This window comes from Onychomys torridus, chromosome 18 (assembly GCF_903995425.1).
Source record: "Onychomys torridus chromosome 18, mOncTor1.1, whole genome shotgun sequence".
Classification (NCBI taxonomy): Eukaryota; Metazoa; Chordata; class Mammalia; order Rodentia; family Cricetidae; genus Onychomys; species Onychomys torridus.
Window position 1 is genome coordinate 28770137 of NC_050460.1, and position 16124 is coordinate 28786260.

Below are 16124 nucleotides of genomic sequence, written 5' to 3' on the forward strand. Positions count from 1 at the left end.
AATTGATGATCGTTTGTGAGCGAGGATCGTCTGTGAGCGTTCTGTCGCTAATGCTTTTCCTGTGTCATCCTCCTCAGAGCTCCGGGAACGCGTCTTACCGCTGCTCCATGTCCTCCTCTGCGGATTTCTCCGATGAGGACGATTTCAGCCAGAAATCTGGCTCAGCATCTCCAGCTCCTGGAGACACCTTACCCTGGAATTTGCCTAAACATGAGAGGTCCAAAAGAAAGATTCAAGGAGGCTCGGTGCTGGACCCGGCTGAGAGGGCTGTGCTTCGGATAGCAGGTAAGTGGGGGAGGGGATGGAGTGGCGATGGGGGGACAGAAATTCACCCATCTGTTCCCTGGCGCTGTATCTGCAAGCTGATGCACTGGATAGAAATTTGTCTCAGGTGGGGGAGGAAATGACCATGTTTACTTCACGGAGCGCTTTGCCTGCCTGCACTGGTGACTAAGCTGTTTGCCTCTGCTTTCTGGTTGGATGAATCGATAGATTCTAAAAGCAAGCAGATATTTACAGGTTTCTGTGTTCAAGTTTGCTGTTGATGCACACTAACCATCTAGGCAACCCGAGAGTGCTAATACCATTGACTTTCTGGAGTATTTTGCTAGAGGCTGTTGGGGAAAACCCTTGGTTTTCTTTTTCCTGCCCAAGGGCACAGAGCTACGCAGGTCTAACTCAAGTCTCATGGTTTTCAGTACCTAGGATGGCGAGCACAACCCTGCAATTTGGATGTCTTTTTTTTTTCTAATGTGGCCTTTCTATGAGCATCATGTGGCCATAGGGGCTTTGTGTCCTTCGTGTTTGTGAGGGGGTCTTCATGTACTCTGAATTAATGAATGCATGGGGAGATGCCAGTGTTTCTGTCCTGTGTTGTGGGGTGTTCCCTTGCATCGGCCATACAAGCTGAACCAGAGGGATAGCTTGTTTCACATAGCTGAAAACTGAGAACACCTAGGAAAGCAGCTTTCAGGCCCCATAGTTCCCATGGGGCTTGTGCTTCTGTACGGTCAGGTCCGCAGGCAGGAGAGTGGCTTCTAGGTGGATAGCTCTGCATTCCTTTAACAGTTTTTTTTTTTTCTTCTTCTTGGAAATGGTAATAGGGCTGGATGGACTGGGTATGTCTCTGGAGATTCACTTACAAAGGCCAAAGGCCAAAGGCCAGATGTCCAGGCCTGCTTCCCTCCCCGTCCCCAGTTGTAACTAGGCAGGAGTTGGGGGCTGTGCGCTCATGGTTTCTTCTGCTTTTCCTCCCCAGGTAATGCAAACCTGGGGCTTTGGTTTTAGCCGTCCCGGCAGCCCAGAGCCTCCATAGGGTCCCCCCAGTGGGATTTTTTGATTATAAGAAAAACAAACAGCCTGGCCAGCCACTCTGTAGTCAGGGTTTCTGGGGCAACAGCCCTGAGCTTCTTTTGGCTTCTGTTGTGAGATGCTGGCTGGTGTCACCCAGCCTTTGAGGAGGAGGGGTGGAGCAGGAAGGGGAAGAGGATGGGGGAGGATGGCAGCCAAGCGGGAGAGAGGTGGTTTGGGCCTGGGCTCTCCTGCCCTCCAGTCTGGAAGGGTTTGGTCATCTGGTCTACCTCTGTCTTGTGGAGAGCCCCCTGCAGCTCTGACACTCAAGGGGGAGGAGGAATGCTAGCAGACCAGACTTGGGGCTCAGCCAAAGAACAGAGGTGAAGGGAAGGTGTGTGCAAGCTCCTGGGGCCTGTGGCAAGCCCAGGGCATCAGAACAGGATGCCTGTTCTGCATAGTTCTGTCGGTGTTTTGGCTTGTGTGTGTTCGTTTTTGTTTGTTTGTTTTGATAACTGTATAGCCCTGGCTAGCCTGGGATTCTTTATGTCGATCAGGCTGGCATCAGACTCTCGGAGATCTGCAAGCTTCTGCCTCTTGAATGCTGGGATTAAAGTCATTTGCACCACCACACCCGACGCCAGGTGGGGTTTTTTGCAGGAGGTGGATGTTTCCTTAGTGTCGTGAGGAAAGAGCTTATGAGATAGAAGAAGCAGGGTAGGTGTTTGTCTGTGGTAATGTGATTACGTATACCGCAGAACGTATTGCCAGGCGTGTGTCACTTACCCACCAGTGAGCACTGAAGGTGGAGAAGGCATGGGAGCGTTGGGGACAGTGGTGCTGCAGAGGGCATTGTAGACCTGAGGGCAGAGGCCACTGCTGTTGATTGTGCAGTGTCCACTGAGTCTGGGTGGGTTCCTGAGGCCTCAAAGTGTCTGCTTCTAAAATCACACAAATTCTTCAAGCATAGAACGAAACAAAACAAACAACAAACAATATGGAAGTGTAGAGGCATAGGACTGCTTTTTAAACTATTGATAAGCTACGTTTGCTATACAAATCATAGATGATAGTCCCCCATGGAGGACAGAGTTGGAGGCCTGTCCACAATGTCTCTTCACTCACTTGTGTGTCTAAATGAGGAGATTCAGGTATATTATGTATCAGACGGGCCACTGTGTACCCATGGCAATGAGGGGGGTAGTCTATCCAAGGGAACTGGGTGGTGAGGAGGGTTGGAAAGCGTGTCACTAAGACGCTCACTTCTAATTTTACAACACATTTTACACTCTTCTGGAAACTCATGTGCAGTTCAGGAGCAGGGAGAAGTCTGTGGTGCTCATTTTAGTGGTAAAAGAGGTAAGGGTTCACTGTATGTTTTAAGGCCATTAAAAAGGTAGAGTTGAAGCCAGGTGGTGGCGGCGCACGCCTTTAATCCCAGCACTTGGGAGGCAGAAGCAGGTGGATCTCTGTGAGTTCGAGGCCAGCCTGGTCTACAGAGCAAGTTCCAGGAAAGGCGCAAAACTACACAGAGAAACCCTGTCTCGAAAAACCAAAAAAGAAAAAAAAAAAAAGGTAGAGTTGTTTGTGAAATGTCCCCTGAGTCAAAAGCCACACGGGCTGCAGGATAGCTTAATTCTGTAGTTAAAACAATCATTGAACTTCTGCCGGAGAGCACAGAAGAGAACACAGTTGTGCCTTTAAAAAGTCATCGTGAATATGACAAATAAATGTGTTGCCAGACAGTAACAACATGCTTTGAGAGATTAGCCGTCATGGCTGGACGCACCTAATATTAAAAGAACCCGGAGGAGTCTAATTACCCTTGGGGAGAAGGGAGATGTGGGAGGCTCCTGGAAGGGTGTTGAGAGGAAGTACCACTTGATCTGAGATCAAAAGAGCTTGATAGAATTAGGGTGACAGGGGAGGCCACTTCAGAGGGATGGGACTTCATGAACAAAGATTGGGGACTTGTTTAAAGGTGACTGTGATAGCCTGTGCAGCTAGCGCACAGTGGAGAATCTCTGAAAGGTTTGGAAGCAGCGCTGTGATGTAATCAGGTTTGTGTACTAGGAAGTCAGTGGGAATGGTGACATGTTTCTGATACTTTATTAATCTCTGTCTACAGAGATCTCAGTGGTGGAGCATCTGCCTTGGTTGCCCAAGGCCTTGGTTTGATGCATAGTACTGAAAAAAAATTACTGTAGCTTCATTATATTAAAATCTGCAGTTACAGGAATTCACTTTCTCTTTCCCAGGATCACAGTGATATTGAGTAATAGGTTGGAGAGTTGGGGGGGGGGGCTTTGTAACACTTACTGTATAAATACATTTTATATGTGACTAGTACAGATCTGCTGTCCTTAGCTGTAGGGTATTGTCAATTAGGTTTTCCATCTTGAAATTACCTGTAAACATATATGGTTCTTCAGTGATAATGTTGCTTTAAAATGAGAAATTTTTTTGATTGATTGATTGATTGATATTGATTGATTTATACAGTGTTCTGCCTGTCTGCCAGAAGAGGGCACCAGATATCATTACAGATGGTTGTGAGCCATCATGTGGTTGCTGGGAATTGAATTCAGGACCTCTGGAAGAGCAGCCAGTGCTCTTAACCTCTGAGCCATCTCTCCAGCTCCTAAAAGGAGAATTTTTACAGTTAGGATTGGCTCATTGGAGCAGTAATTCTTAACACGTGGTTCTCTCAGTCCCTTGGGGGTAGCATATCCTACACATCAGATATTTACATTATGATTCATAACAGTTGCAAAATTATAGTTACGAAGTAGCAATTAGTTGTATGGCTGGTGTCTCCACAACATAAGGAACTGTATTAACGGGTCACCTCATTAGGAAGGTTGAGAACCACTGAATTGGGGATCAGATTCTGAGTGTAGGAAAGTTTGGATCTGATTCTTCCTCTCCACTGTCCCCGGAGTTTGTTGTTGCTGTTTTGAGACAGGCTCTCATTCAGCACAAGTTTTCTGTCAGTGTGCCGAGGCTGACCATGAGTCCTGATCCTCTTGCCTCCATCTCTCCAGTGCCAGGATTATAGATGTACATAACCATGTCCACTCTAGCCGTGTTTTAGTTGAACAGCTACTGAACTTTTCTTAGTTCCAGTTTCTTAACTGAAGGGTCATGACTGTGGTGATCAATAGGATAAGGAGAGACATCTGAAGTAGAAAGAGAGAACGTAAAACGTTTTGCAACATGGAAAATACTCTGTCAGTACACCTAGCTATGTGCATAGTGAGGCGTCCTCTAAGCAGGTACAAATACATCTCATGAGGCCTGCAAGCACCCCATCTAATAGGAACTGTGGTTTCTCAGTGAGTAGAAGCATCCCAGGGCATCAGTTAGGATCTGGACTCAGGCAGTCATGACTCCAAAGCCAGGCTCTTTGTCACTATGCTTTTGTTGCTGCCCTGTGGATTATACTGTTATTACTAGCATATCCACCCACTGTTATGGTTTCCAGAATGCTTGGGGCAAAGGCTGAACCCCAGATGCTACTTTTGTTCATTCCGACTGGCTCTTTAAACGGACAGTTTAAAAAACACTAAAATATGCGCTGACTGCATTCATAAAACTGGATGCTACTGGGTGGCAATTTCCGATGAAGACTCGGACTTTCCCCCCTCAGTGGCCTTTCTGTGTATTCAGAGAGGCCAGTCTGTATGAATGAGGTGTGTAAATGGGGACTTGTTGCTAACTCTTTATTTCAAGAAGTTGTCCCAAGGTTGCTACATAAACTAACATCCATATGAATGGCACATTGAGTTTAATTCATATGCAGGGGTCAAACTCAGACCATAGACCAGTGATCAAGCTAGAGAAGAGAGATGAAGTCTTGCTTTATTTGGGGAAATAAAAGCAGGTCAATTGCCGAGGAGTTACCTGCCCTGATTCTAACAGAGATCACTTTTCAAGCATATTTCTTCCTCCTAGAGAGTTGATAGAACATGGTTCCAAGTCCACAGCATTAAACATCAACAAAGAAATGAAGAGTCAAGCGGGGAGAAGCCAGAGGGTACAGAAGGAGGAAACAGGGGATGGAAGATTTAGAGGAAAATGCCATCTATCCAGATGGTTGCTAATGAGTGGGCTTTCTAGGCGTGGAAATAGTGGTAGCTAACACTAAAAAACCCATTTATACTCAGAACTTCATTTAGTTACCATCTCCCCTTTGCCCATGAAGAGAATCAGTTACTTGCTGGTGACTCACAGCGAGGATCCAAGATTCCATCCACAGCCGCTGGGACTCCAGTCAGTGTTTTGAAAAACACCGGTTTACATGCCTGAGTACCGGTGGGTTCATCTCGGGGTCCTTGAAAGTTACTTATTTTAGCATTATGACGAACAAAATTTAAGAGAACCATATCCATTTTACTCAGTGGCTGTGGGTAGTATGTGCAATGAATAATAGGAAGAAGGAGGAGGTGACAGTCATCTGGGCTGTGGTGAATGGACAGTCCCTCCTAGAGCAGCGGCAGATGCACCAGCAGGCTCTGGGGGGCAGAAGGGAGGGGCCGCCGGCTGCTCTACAGCAGCTCTGACCCTGGCGGCGCTCTCAGGCCCCGACGCACCCTGCCACCTCGGGAGGCTGCCAGGGCCCTGTGTCCTCACGGCACGCGGGTCGTGCTGATGGTGCCGTGACAGTGAGCTGGTCCTCTGATGCCCTAAGATGGTCTGGGGAAAGTACTTCCAACATGGTCGACGATGCCCCTTCCTCGGGGAGCCCCTTCAGTAGGCACAAGACCCGGGGCTTTGTTTCCCCACCCGCACCTGTTGTGGGTCCCAAATAGAAACCGCGCTGGGACCGGCGGCGGCGGGCGGTGGGCGGGCCGGAGGGCGGTGCCGGAGCCCAGCGCTGCTGCTCCTCCTCCTCCCGGGCGGGCGTCTGCGGCGCAGCCCGGAGATGCCGCAGAAGCGCGGCGCATCCCGGCGGGGCAGCGCTGTCCTCCGCAGCGCCGCGGCCCGGGGCGCAGGGTCAGGAGGCTGCCTGCCCCGCGCCACCGCCCCCGGCCACCCGAAGCCTTCCCTGGGGACGCTGCCCCGGGCCTGCCGCCGCGCTGTCCCTCCAGCCTGGGTTTGCTGACGCCTCCTCCCGGGTCGCGGGCCCACGGGCGCGGCCAGTCCCCCAGACCCCGGCATGGCGGGGTACCTGTCCCCCGCCGCCTACCTATACGTGGAGGAGCAAGAGTACCTCCAGGCCTACGAGGACGTCCTGGAGAGGTACAAAGGTACGAGGTCCCTGTGATGGGCTGCGTATAGGGGCAGGGCCCATGGGAACCGTTTTACCTTTCCCAAATCAGAGCCACCCCCGCGTGGGTACAGGTAAACAGCAGCCGGAGCCAGCCCTGGGGACCGCCGGGTGCTCTGGATGAAATCCTTTACCCCAGAGCAGAGCTGGGTGGGAGAGGGTTCGGAGACGCCCTAAGGGTAGGCGGTGGAATGGAGGGCGGGGGAGGTCTGTTTCCAAGAAGCACTTTGCGTTTTCTTTCCCTTTGTAGAAGCTCTTAAGCGCCAAGCATAGCCATAATTCTTCCTGGGAGGGTGGATACCATTACTTCTCTGTGAGGTTTCCAAGCCTGGCATAGGCTTGGCTAACCTATAAAGGTTCTTGTATTGAGCACACCACCACCACATCATTTTTTTTTTTTTTCTCGAAAAATTGTAGTTATTTGAAGAAGTTATCACTTGTGATTATATTCTAACTGATGCAGTCCAAAATTATTTCATAATATGATAAAAGGAAGACTTTAATCAGAGAGCTGGCTGTACATTTAAATATAAAGAAGTCTATTTTGAGATGCTTTGCTACTGATCGTTTAGGTCTAGGAAATTTTGTGCTAACTTGATTATCGTGGATATCTAAGTGTTACGATTACTTTGATTTTAAAGTTAAATATGCAAGTTAAAATGCAATTATACTTTCCCATGTTGAATCTTTATGTCTCCAGAAATACATTTTTAAGTATGCTTAGACTGATGTTATTGTGACTTTATAGAGCTTCACATTCACATATATGTGACGATGGCTTACAGATGTGTGTAAATAGTAATAGTGAATAGTAGTGTTTCATATGATGGACCCAAGTCTTGAATATTTTGCCTTGGGGTTAGTAACTCAGTTTCTGCAAATTAAATAAAAAATGTGCATAGTTTTCTGTTATTAATAAAAACAGAATTTTCAAGCTCCCTATAGCTCAGAGTCTTCCTGCAATTTATGTTTTATCTCTTTCTAAAATGTGTCCTGTAACTGGGATTCTTAGATTCCGAATATCATTTTGTAAACACAACTGGAATTCCTTTGTACCAAAGCTCTATTGTGAATAATACCACTCTGAGCAAGTGCACTGGTATTTTATGCTAATTCCTATCTGGGCATTTGCTTGTGTATGTAATGTACTGAAGTTTGCTTCTGTGTTCCCATTTAAAATGATGTTCTTACTCAGTTGTTTTTAGAAAGTTAAAAATGAGAAATACTGCAATACAGACCTGTAAGCTGTATAATTTCAGAAAAAATATCAAGAAGGGCTACAATGTATATGTCTTATACTTGGGGAAAAATATAGCTTTTAATATTATTTTTTTTGTCCGATCAAGTTCAACATCAGTGACTAGTGGGTAATTCCAAGTGGCTGAAAAAGAAATGATTTTGGCCAGACCTGAGGAAGCAGACCTTGTTTAAAAGCTTGTCTTATTTGTCCTAGTCAATAACAGAAAATTAAATATATGTGACCACTGTACATCTCTCATTACTGCCAGTAATGCACTCAAACATACATTTAAGACATTTTGCTCAAGATTTCACAGACAAAAATCAAGGGGGGTGGTATTTCCCTCATTCTTTGTGGTTTTGAAATGCTTAGGTCATCAGATTGCATTTGGCTGTACAGATGTTCTGAATTTCACTTAGTCCTGGAGAGGAAAAGAAGCCTGTGGGCCCGTGTGTTCAGTGAAAAGCTGGAGACCTGGAGAACCCATTGTTTCCTGATGTGTTTGGAAGCCAGTTCTGATTTCCCATCAGTGACCAATACGATGACTTCACTACAACACTTATCCCAATGGCTGGCTATCGGGGCTGATCTAATCAGAAAAGAATTGTCTGCTTTGAATAGGGAGTGCCAGTTTGCAAAACTTTCCAAGTTCAGTTTTCTGAAATAATGCATTGTTGGACACGAGAGGTTGTTTTGGTTTTTATTTCTGTCGAAGTCCCCGGTTACAGAGTGCATTTGCTCTCCTCCGCAGTGTGACTGGGTTGCCGAGCATATGCCCAGCTGTTAGTAGTGTAAGTGGTGGTGTCAACTGGCCAAATTCAAAAGGAGCCTGTTGTCAAAGCATAGAATTACAGTCAACTATAACGTGAGGAATTAGAAGTGTTAGGTCTGGAAGTTGAGAGCATTGTTTGCTATAGTCCTCATGCAGCCTTGGAGGGACTTCATACTGGGCCCTCCCGAGACAAAGGTAGTGGTGAGCAAGCTCCTCGTTCTCGTGGTGTGCTCTATTCTTGTGTATGGCTTTGGTCCTTTAAGTCAGAGTAAAAATAGGCAACTGTTTACTGAACTAGAATAACACCAGGATTTATTTGCTGCAAAGAAGGCTGCCGTGTTCTGGATCATATTCTCATCTGGTTATTTGTGAAATAGATTCGTGCCCAAAGCATTCCAGGTTAAAATATTCCTGAATTTAAAATGGGGTTATTTCATTTTGTAACAAATCAGAGTGAATAAAGCCATTTTTAAAAAAGCATGATTCTTTAATATTGTTTATATTTGAAATTGCCCATGTCAGCCCCTTTCTATCCATAGTAAATTATCCAGTATATTCCCTGTATGATACAGACAATTTTTAGTAGCTTCGTATACAAGGTAGAGTGATTTCATCTTCTCAAGTATAATGAAATTAATGTTATAAATAAATACTTAGCTAGTTGTCACATTAATCTGTGAAGTGCTGCTTGCTGTTCGAGTTGTCGTTGAGCGTGTTTTCCCAACACAGACACTTTTATATGATGGTAAGTGTGAAAATGTTAATGTGAATCGTTATACTTTATTCCGTGTATTTTTTACTTAACTAAGTGTGTGATGTGTGTATGTATGTGTGTGAGCATGCATGTGATGTGTGTTTGTGTCTGTCATGACTGGAGGTGTGAGGGTCAGAAGATGACTTTGGGGAGGGGTCAGTTCTTTCTTCCACCCCGTGGAGGCAAATGCTGGCAGTGTGCTGCTGTGCAGCCTACTCCAGGCTAGCTGGCCAGCTGAGTTTCTGGGCACTCTGTGTCTCTGCCTACCATCTCCCAACAGGAGCACTGGATCACAGATCTGTGGTATGGCATCTAGTTTCTTACTTATTTATATTTTTATTATTCTTAAAGACTTTCATTACAATGTAACTTTTTATTTTATTTTTAAATTTTTTGACACAGGGTTTCTCTCTGTATCCCTCACTGACCTGGAACTACCTCTGTAGACCAGGTTTGCCTTGAATTCAGAGATCCTCCTGCCTCTGCCTCCGGAGTGCTGGGATTAAAGGCGTGTGCCACCACCGCCCGGCTTGTACGGGGTATTTTTATCGTACTCTTTCCCATCCTCCAACTCCCTCAGAGCTGACTTTGTGTGTGGGTTCTGAGATCAGACTCAGTTTCCAGGCTTGATGTGTCAGTGTCAGCTGAGACATCTTGACAGTCTAGTTGAAAATTAACTTGAAACTGTTAAAGTTTCTTGGTCTAACATGATGCTGATTCTTCCAGTGATCTGGAACTTATTTGTTGTCCCCACACAACTGCAGCAGGACCACCATTCTCTGTGAGAACTGGTGAACAGTTTGGTTCTTACCTACAGCATTGCTAAGAAAGCCTTTTCTAGTTTGGACCACAGGTGAAGTTTTCTGTCTTCCATGGGTATTTGTACAATCACTGTTTTCATCAGGACAGAAGGAAGCCAGAGTTGATTTCAGTTTAGTTTGACATCGTACAGAGACATGTGATTGGTAAATGTCTTCTCTCTTTTCTGGAGACCAGTTCTGGTACTGCAGTAAAGTGAATGTTAGGGCGAATGGACTGGGAAGTTCTCTGCCATATACAGCACATTCTGTGATGATCTTGCTCAGTAGATTTCAAATGCCTTCAGGATTCTGCAAACCTTGATTTCAGATTTCCTGTGTTCATGCTAAGTTCGTGGTTACAGTTATGTAATAAGTGAATTTAATGCTACACCTTGACAGTGTAACATTGAGTTAGTTGATGTTAGTCTGTGTTTTGTTAAAAAATGGGTTTAATTTGTTGAGTGTTCCCTCTTTAGGTACCAAGAGCTTCAAGGCAGGCTGGTCAGGGCTAGAGTATCTCCATTTGCCGGAAGGGATACAGACTTGTCTATAGCTGCTTGGTCACTTAGAGTCTGTTGTGTGATCCTTTAATAGATACAGTATGGTTACTCCTCTTCCATCTCGGTTGTCAGTTTCATCCCTGTCTGCAAGTAAGGACATGTAGGTGTTTATTTATTGTTGTTGTAGCCGAATTCGTCTAGTGCCATGAACAAAATTGTAGTTATAGTTGTACAGTTGGCAGCTGGCTTTTACAACTGTCTAGTACACAGGGTGAAATGTCTGTGCTATTGGACACTTGATGTTTGGCTGCGTGTTAACAACCGTAACACAGTACATTAGATGTCAGCAAAGTGGGTGGGAATATATGAAAGTGTCCTTGAACTCTGAGAGTTTTTAAGATGAAATGAAAATGTTACCACATGGATGAAAGCGTATTTGAATTGGTCAGAGAACTTGTCTGTTGCTTTGCGACATGAGAAATGTGCATCAGCTCAGAAATGTAAGGACTTATTAGATATTATTAATAAATTGAACTTTGGACTTCTACCAGCACCCTGGCTGGTTTTGTTTCTTTTGTTCCAACTTAACGGTGATCTCATCATTTATAGCCAGGTACTTTAAAAAGAGAGCTTCATGCTTTTCAGACCTTCTAGGTTCTTTGTTTACATTTGGGCAGTTTGGCCATGCTTAACTTCTGGCCCAACAACTTTATTTGGGCAGTGACAATGAGAAGTGATAGGATAGTTTATTACCTCATTGTTTTACAGTGAGGCAATGATGCTTTTGTATTTCTGCCTTTGGTCTGACGGGTCCCAGGAGCTGGGCTGTTTGGGGAGCTCAAGTGCTGGACCAAAGCCTCCTCATGAAATTGGAGATTATGAAAACATCTGAAGTCATGGAGGCCGCACACAGATGGAGTATCTCGGCTGTCCGTTCACTTGCTTTTAGTTCCAAAGCTGAGCATGAAAGGGGAGAGCGTGCAGCACAGTCCCTAACTTCCTACCCCATGAAAACACTGCAAATGAGATGGTTTGTCTTTTAGAGTGCTTATGATCTCTTACGAATTAGAAAGAACCCTGGTATCTCTGTGACACATGTGGACGCTTCTCTCTGTAAGGACTTGGAAGACAAACACAGGACAGACTTCTGTGCCCACTTCGTAGCCCTTAGTAATCCTGTGATTATGTTTTCTCGTCTTCCAAAGATGAGGTTCAGACTTTTGTTGAGGTCCAGCATTGCTTCAGGTGACTGAACAAACAGCTCTCTTCCCCCTACTCTCTTGAGTGTTGCTGTTGTTATTATTTTGGTGTGTAGCACCTGTGTTTCTGTGCATGCTTGTCGAGGGCGGGGTCGTCCTATGGTGCTATCCACCTTGTATTCTCTTGTATTCAGCTAGGCTACTGGCTGGCTAGTAAGCTCCAGGAATCTACCTGTGTCTGCCCTCCCAAACACAGGGATCACGGAGGCATGCTGTTGGACCTGGCTTTTCATATGGTGCTGGGTCCTCATGCTTTAGAAACATGCTGGTTAGTTTTTGTCAACGTGACACAAAGTCATTAATACAACTGAGAAGAGGGAAACTCACTTGAAGAATTGCCTCTGTTAGATGGGCCTGTAGACATGTCTGTGGGGTATTTTGTTGATTGCTAATTGCTGGAGGAGGGCCCAGCCCACTGTGGGAGGTGCCATCCCTGAGAAGATGGTCCTGAGTTGTATAAGAAAGGTAGCTGAACATGTGCCAGAAAGCAGCGTTCCTCTGTGGTCCCTGCTTCAGTTCCTGTCTCCCAGTTCCGGCTTGATTTCCTGCCCTGGTTTTCCCCAATGATGGACTGTAACCCTTAAGCCAGACAAAGCTTTCCCTCCCCAAGGTGGTTTTGGTTGGTGTTTTATCACAGCCACAGAGAAGCTAACTAGGATACAAGGCAAGTACTTTATCTCACTGAGCCATCACCTCAACCCAGAAGAGCATGTTTCAGGGAAAGCTTTATATTTAAGGTCGGATGAGATGCTCCTCTTAGACAAGGTACAATCAGCAGGGAGGAATGGGAGGGTAGCTATGGACATGACTCTGGAGTCCACCGAGAAGGGAATTTTGATTGACGGGAGGCTTATGTGGATCAGATTGAAGAGGGGTTTGGATGCTGGACTACGGGCCATATATTTCCTTTAGTTTTGTAGAGAGTAGAACCCTAATTATCCTCAGCAGCCACTTACCAGGTGAGTGACAGCAAGGTGGAGGATTGGATGACAAACAGGGAGGGAGAAAGGTTTAGAGGGTGCTGTGAAATCATGATTTCTAGACTAGGAGTCTCTGAGTTTCTGATTCCCACAGCTCACCTTACAACCATTGCCATTTCATAGACATAAAAACCAGAGGCACAGTGGAGTCAGTTCCCCGAGATGGCATTATTGTGATAGCATTTACACTTGAATATCAAGATACATTTGTCATAACCTGTGCAGTTTGAGTGTTATTTACCTTGACAAGTAAGTGTTACAAGATTGTTTTTATGGAAATATTTTATTGAGGACCTGATTTTGAGTAAAACTAGAACTTCTGAGGTGTTGTTACATAGCATGAAGTAACAGTGGTTTAAAATATGTAGAAGTTACTTCGATTAAAATGCTAAGTAGATTTTAGAACTTGAATTGTTTTATTTCAGCGTATAAACTCCTCTAATTAATAGATATCTATGAAAAGGAGATAAAATTTTAATACAACCTTTAATGTGTGTCTAGTGTGTGCTCAGATTGAAGGAACACTGGAAAATACTAAGTTTTGGTAAATGCTAACACTACATGTGGCTGCTTTAATACATGCCTGAAATGTTTCCTGGATAGAATTGTCCAAGAGAGTTGACAAAGTCTTGATTTTCTTTTTCCTAGTGGGAGAAAATATTCCCAGTGGATCCTAGTATTAAATATCTTGTACAAAGCTCCTATTGTGTCAGAGAATTAAAAACATGTTCTTATGTATTCAGTGTTCCAGTTTTCAGGCCAGTGTGACTATATGTATTCTTGGTTTGAGGCCTAAACAGTCCTTTGTAGTTTACTTATCCCACTTTATTAACCCAGCAGGGAAGTTAAAAGAGTGAAATATTCTGAGAGCACAGTGGTGGGTGAAGTGTAACCAAGAGCTAAAGTCTTTGGCTAGTCCTGGGCCAGTGACTTAAAAAAAACAAAAACCACTAGACGAGCTTTTAGAGCAGATTTTGGTTTAGGAAAAAATTGAGCGGAAAATACAGCTTTGCACATGGTGCCCTCTCCTCCAGAGTTTGCTCGGTTGAAATGTATGATTACATGTGTTGTAACTGTGATCCATAGTTACAGTAGTTTTTGTTCTGCAGGTTTTGACAAACATATGATGTGTCTACCATTACAGAGCAATGCAGAATAGGTTTACTACTTAAAAAAACAAAAACAAAAAACCTCTTGTGAGGCTCCAAGAACACTGATCTTTCTGCTTTCTCTATTTTTGCCTTTCTAAGAATTCAGTAGTTAGAATCATGCGGTGTATGTCCTGTTCGTACGAGCATCTTTCACTCTGTGATGTCCCCGTATCTTCTATTTGTTTGTTTGTTTGATTGGTTTTGTTTTCGGAGACAAGAACTCACCATGTAGCTCAGGCTGGCCCTCTACTCACTCTTCTTTCGAGCACTGAGACTGCAGGTGTGGGTTAGCAGGCCTGGTACATGCCTTTTCTCTTTTCATTGCGGAGTGATAGTCACCCCATCATTGAAATCTGTTCACCCAGTGGAGGGCATCTTGCTTGCTTTCCTTTTTTGTTCTGAACTTTTAAAAAAGTTTCTACAGCTTGGTGGTGGTGGTGCATGCTTTAATTCCAGCACTTTGGAGGCAGAGACAGGCGGATCTCTGAGTTCGAGGCCAGCCTGGTCTACAGAGTGAGTTCCAGGAACTCGGTCTCCAAAGCAAAACAAAACATAAAAACATTTGTGTGGATGGCTTAAATGTTCAGCCAATTAGGTAGAGGAATGATGGATCTTGGTGGATCTTAAGGTATCAGTTTGAGTTTGTAAGAAACAGCTAAGCTTTCTTCTAAAATGGCTGTGCCATTTTCTGTTTCTGCTAGCCGTGAATGGACCTGCCATTGCAGGCCCACATCCACGTTCGATGTTTGTCTTAGTCGATTTTGTGTTCTGTAGCAGAAGGCTGGGTAAGTCATAAGAAAGAGGTCTGTTTGGGTTCATTGTTCTAACCCATGTTCAGGCCAGCCGCATCTGATCTGTTTGTGGGGAGGGCTCCATGCTCTCTCGGATCATGGCGGAGCAGTGGGAAAGGAGGAACTGTTCAAGAAGGTCAGGACGGTGGCAGTCCACCAGTGAGGGTCATGGCCCGTGGCCTCCTCACCTGCAAGGGCTGCCCCTCCCGGCACCGATGCACTGGGATTGAAGCTTCACCAGGACTGTATTCAAACCTCGGTGGTGCCACTGCGCTTTTACATTCGAGCTCTGTTCGTTGTTGGTTTTAATTTGCACTTCCATTAACAGTTGACCTTGAACATCTTTCCATGTATCTCCTGGCTGCTTCTACATCTCCTTCAAAGATGGGTCTGTTTACATCTTTTCCCTCTTTTCTTTGTGTGGGACTCTGGTACAAGCAAGCAGACCAGACCCAGGGGCTTACTGTGCTGGGTAAACTCTGTACCACCTAGCTGCACCTTGACCCCGCCCACAGTACTTCACTTTCTATAATAAGGTTGTTTTTATTTTCTTACTGTCTTTTAAGAGATCTTCATATCTGTTCTGAGAACCAGTGCTTTGCAGTGATCAGTGGCACTTACATCCTAATCTCTTTTCCATGTCTTTTTCTTAAGTGTTTTTATTTACCCCACCTCTCTGTGTGGATGTGAGGTGTATGTATGTGATATATGCGCGTGCGTGCGTGCGCGTGTGTGTGTGTGTGTGTGTGTGTGTGTGTGTGTGTGTGTGCAGGTGGACTCACCTCCATGTGGAGGGTGTGGAGTGTTCTCCTGTATCATTTCTGCCTTGTTCTCTTGAGATAGAGTCTCGCTGATCTGGAAATAGACTGTCAGCCAGTGAACTTCAGAGGTCCTCCTGTCTGCTGCCCACAACACTGCGATTATAAGCCACACACAGCTTTTTATGTGGGTGCTTAGATTTGAACTCAGGTCCTCACACTTGCAGAGCAAACACTCCTACCCACTGAGCCATCTTCCCAGCCCTCTCCGATAGTTTTGAATGACTTTTTTATAGGTGTTTTTAAAGTGAGTGAAGGGCCGTCTGTTTCTTTTCCTGTGGTCACAGTGTTTTGTGCACTGGTATGTTATGTTTCTGCTAAGGACACTATGCATTGTGCCTACTTCAGAGAGTGTGTGTGGGCTCAGTGCTCGACAATCTCACAGTTTGCTCTGGTATCTATGTATGTGGCTGCAGCGCTTCAGATAGCCAGTTAGTTGGCAGCTCTGATGCTGTATAACACTTGAGTCTAATATTAGTTGAACTGTTCTATTTTAAGGG

The 16124-nt window shown here is 45.1% G+C and overlaps 1 protein-coding gene across 15 annotated transcripts in view; it reads left to right on the plus strand.

Moving 5' to 3' along the window:
• Positions 1-16124, plus strand: part of Dst (dystonin) — a 419328-nt gene that overhangs the window by 99910 nt on the left and 303294 nt on the right. For 10 of the 15 annotated variants that reach the window (XM_036168011.1, XM_036168013.1, XM_036168012.1 and 7 more), the window contains one exon: positions 78-285. In XM_036168011.1, the coding sequence (XP_036023904.1) occupies positions 78-285 (208 nt within the window). Of the gene's footprint in view, positions 1-77; positions 286-6209; positions 6540-16124 lie in introns of those variants that run through there. The other 5 variants (XM_036168018.1, XM_036168024.1, XM_036168026.1 and 2 more) reach the window with 2 other exon arrangements.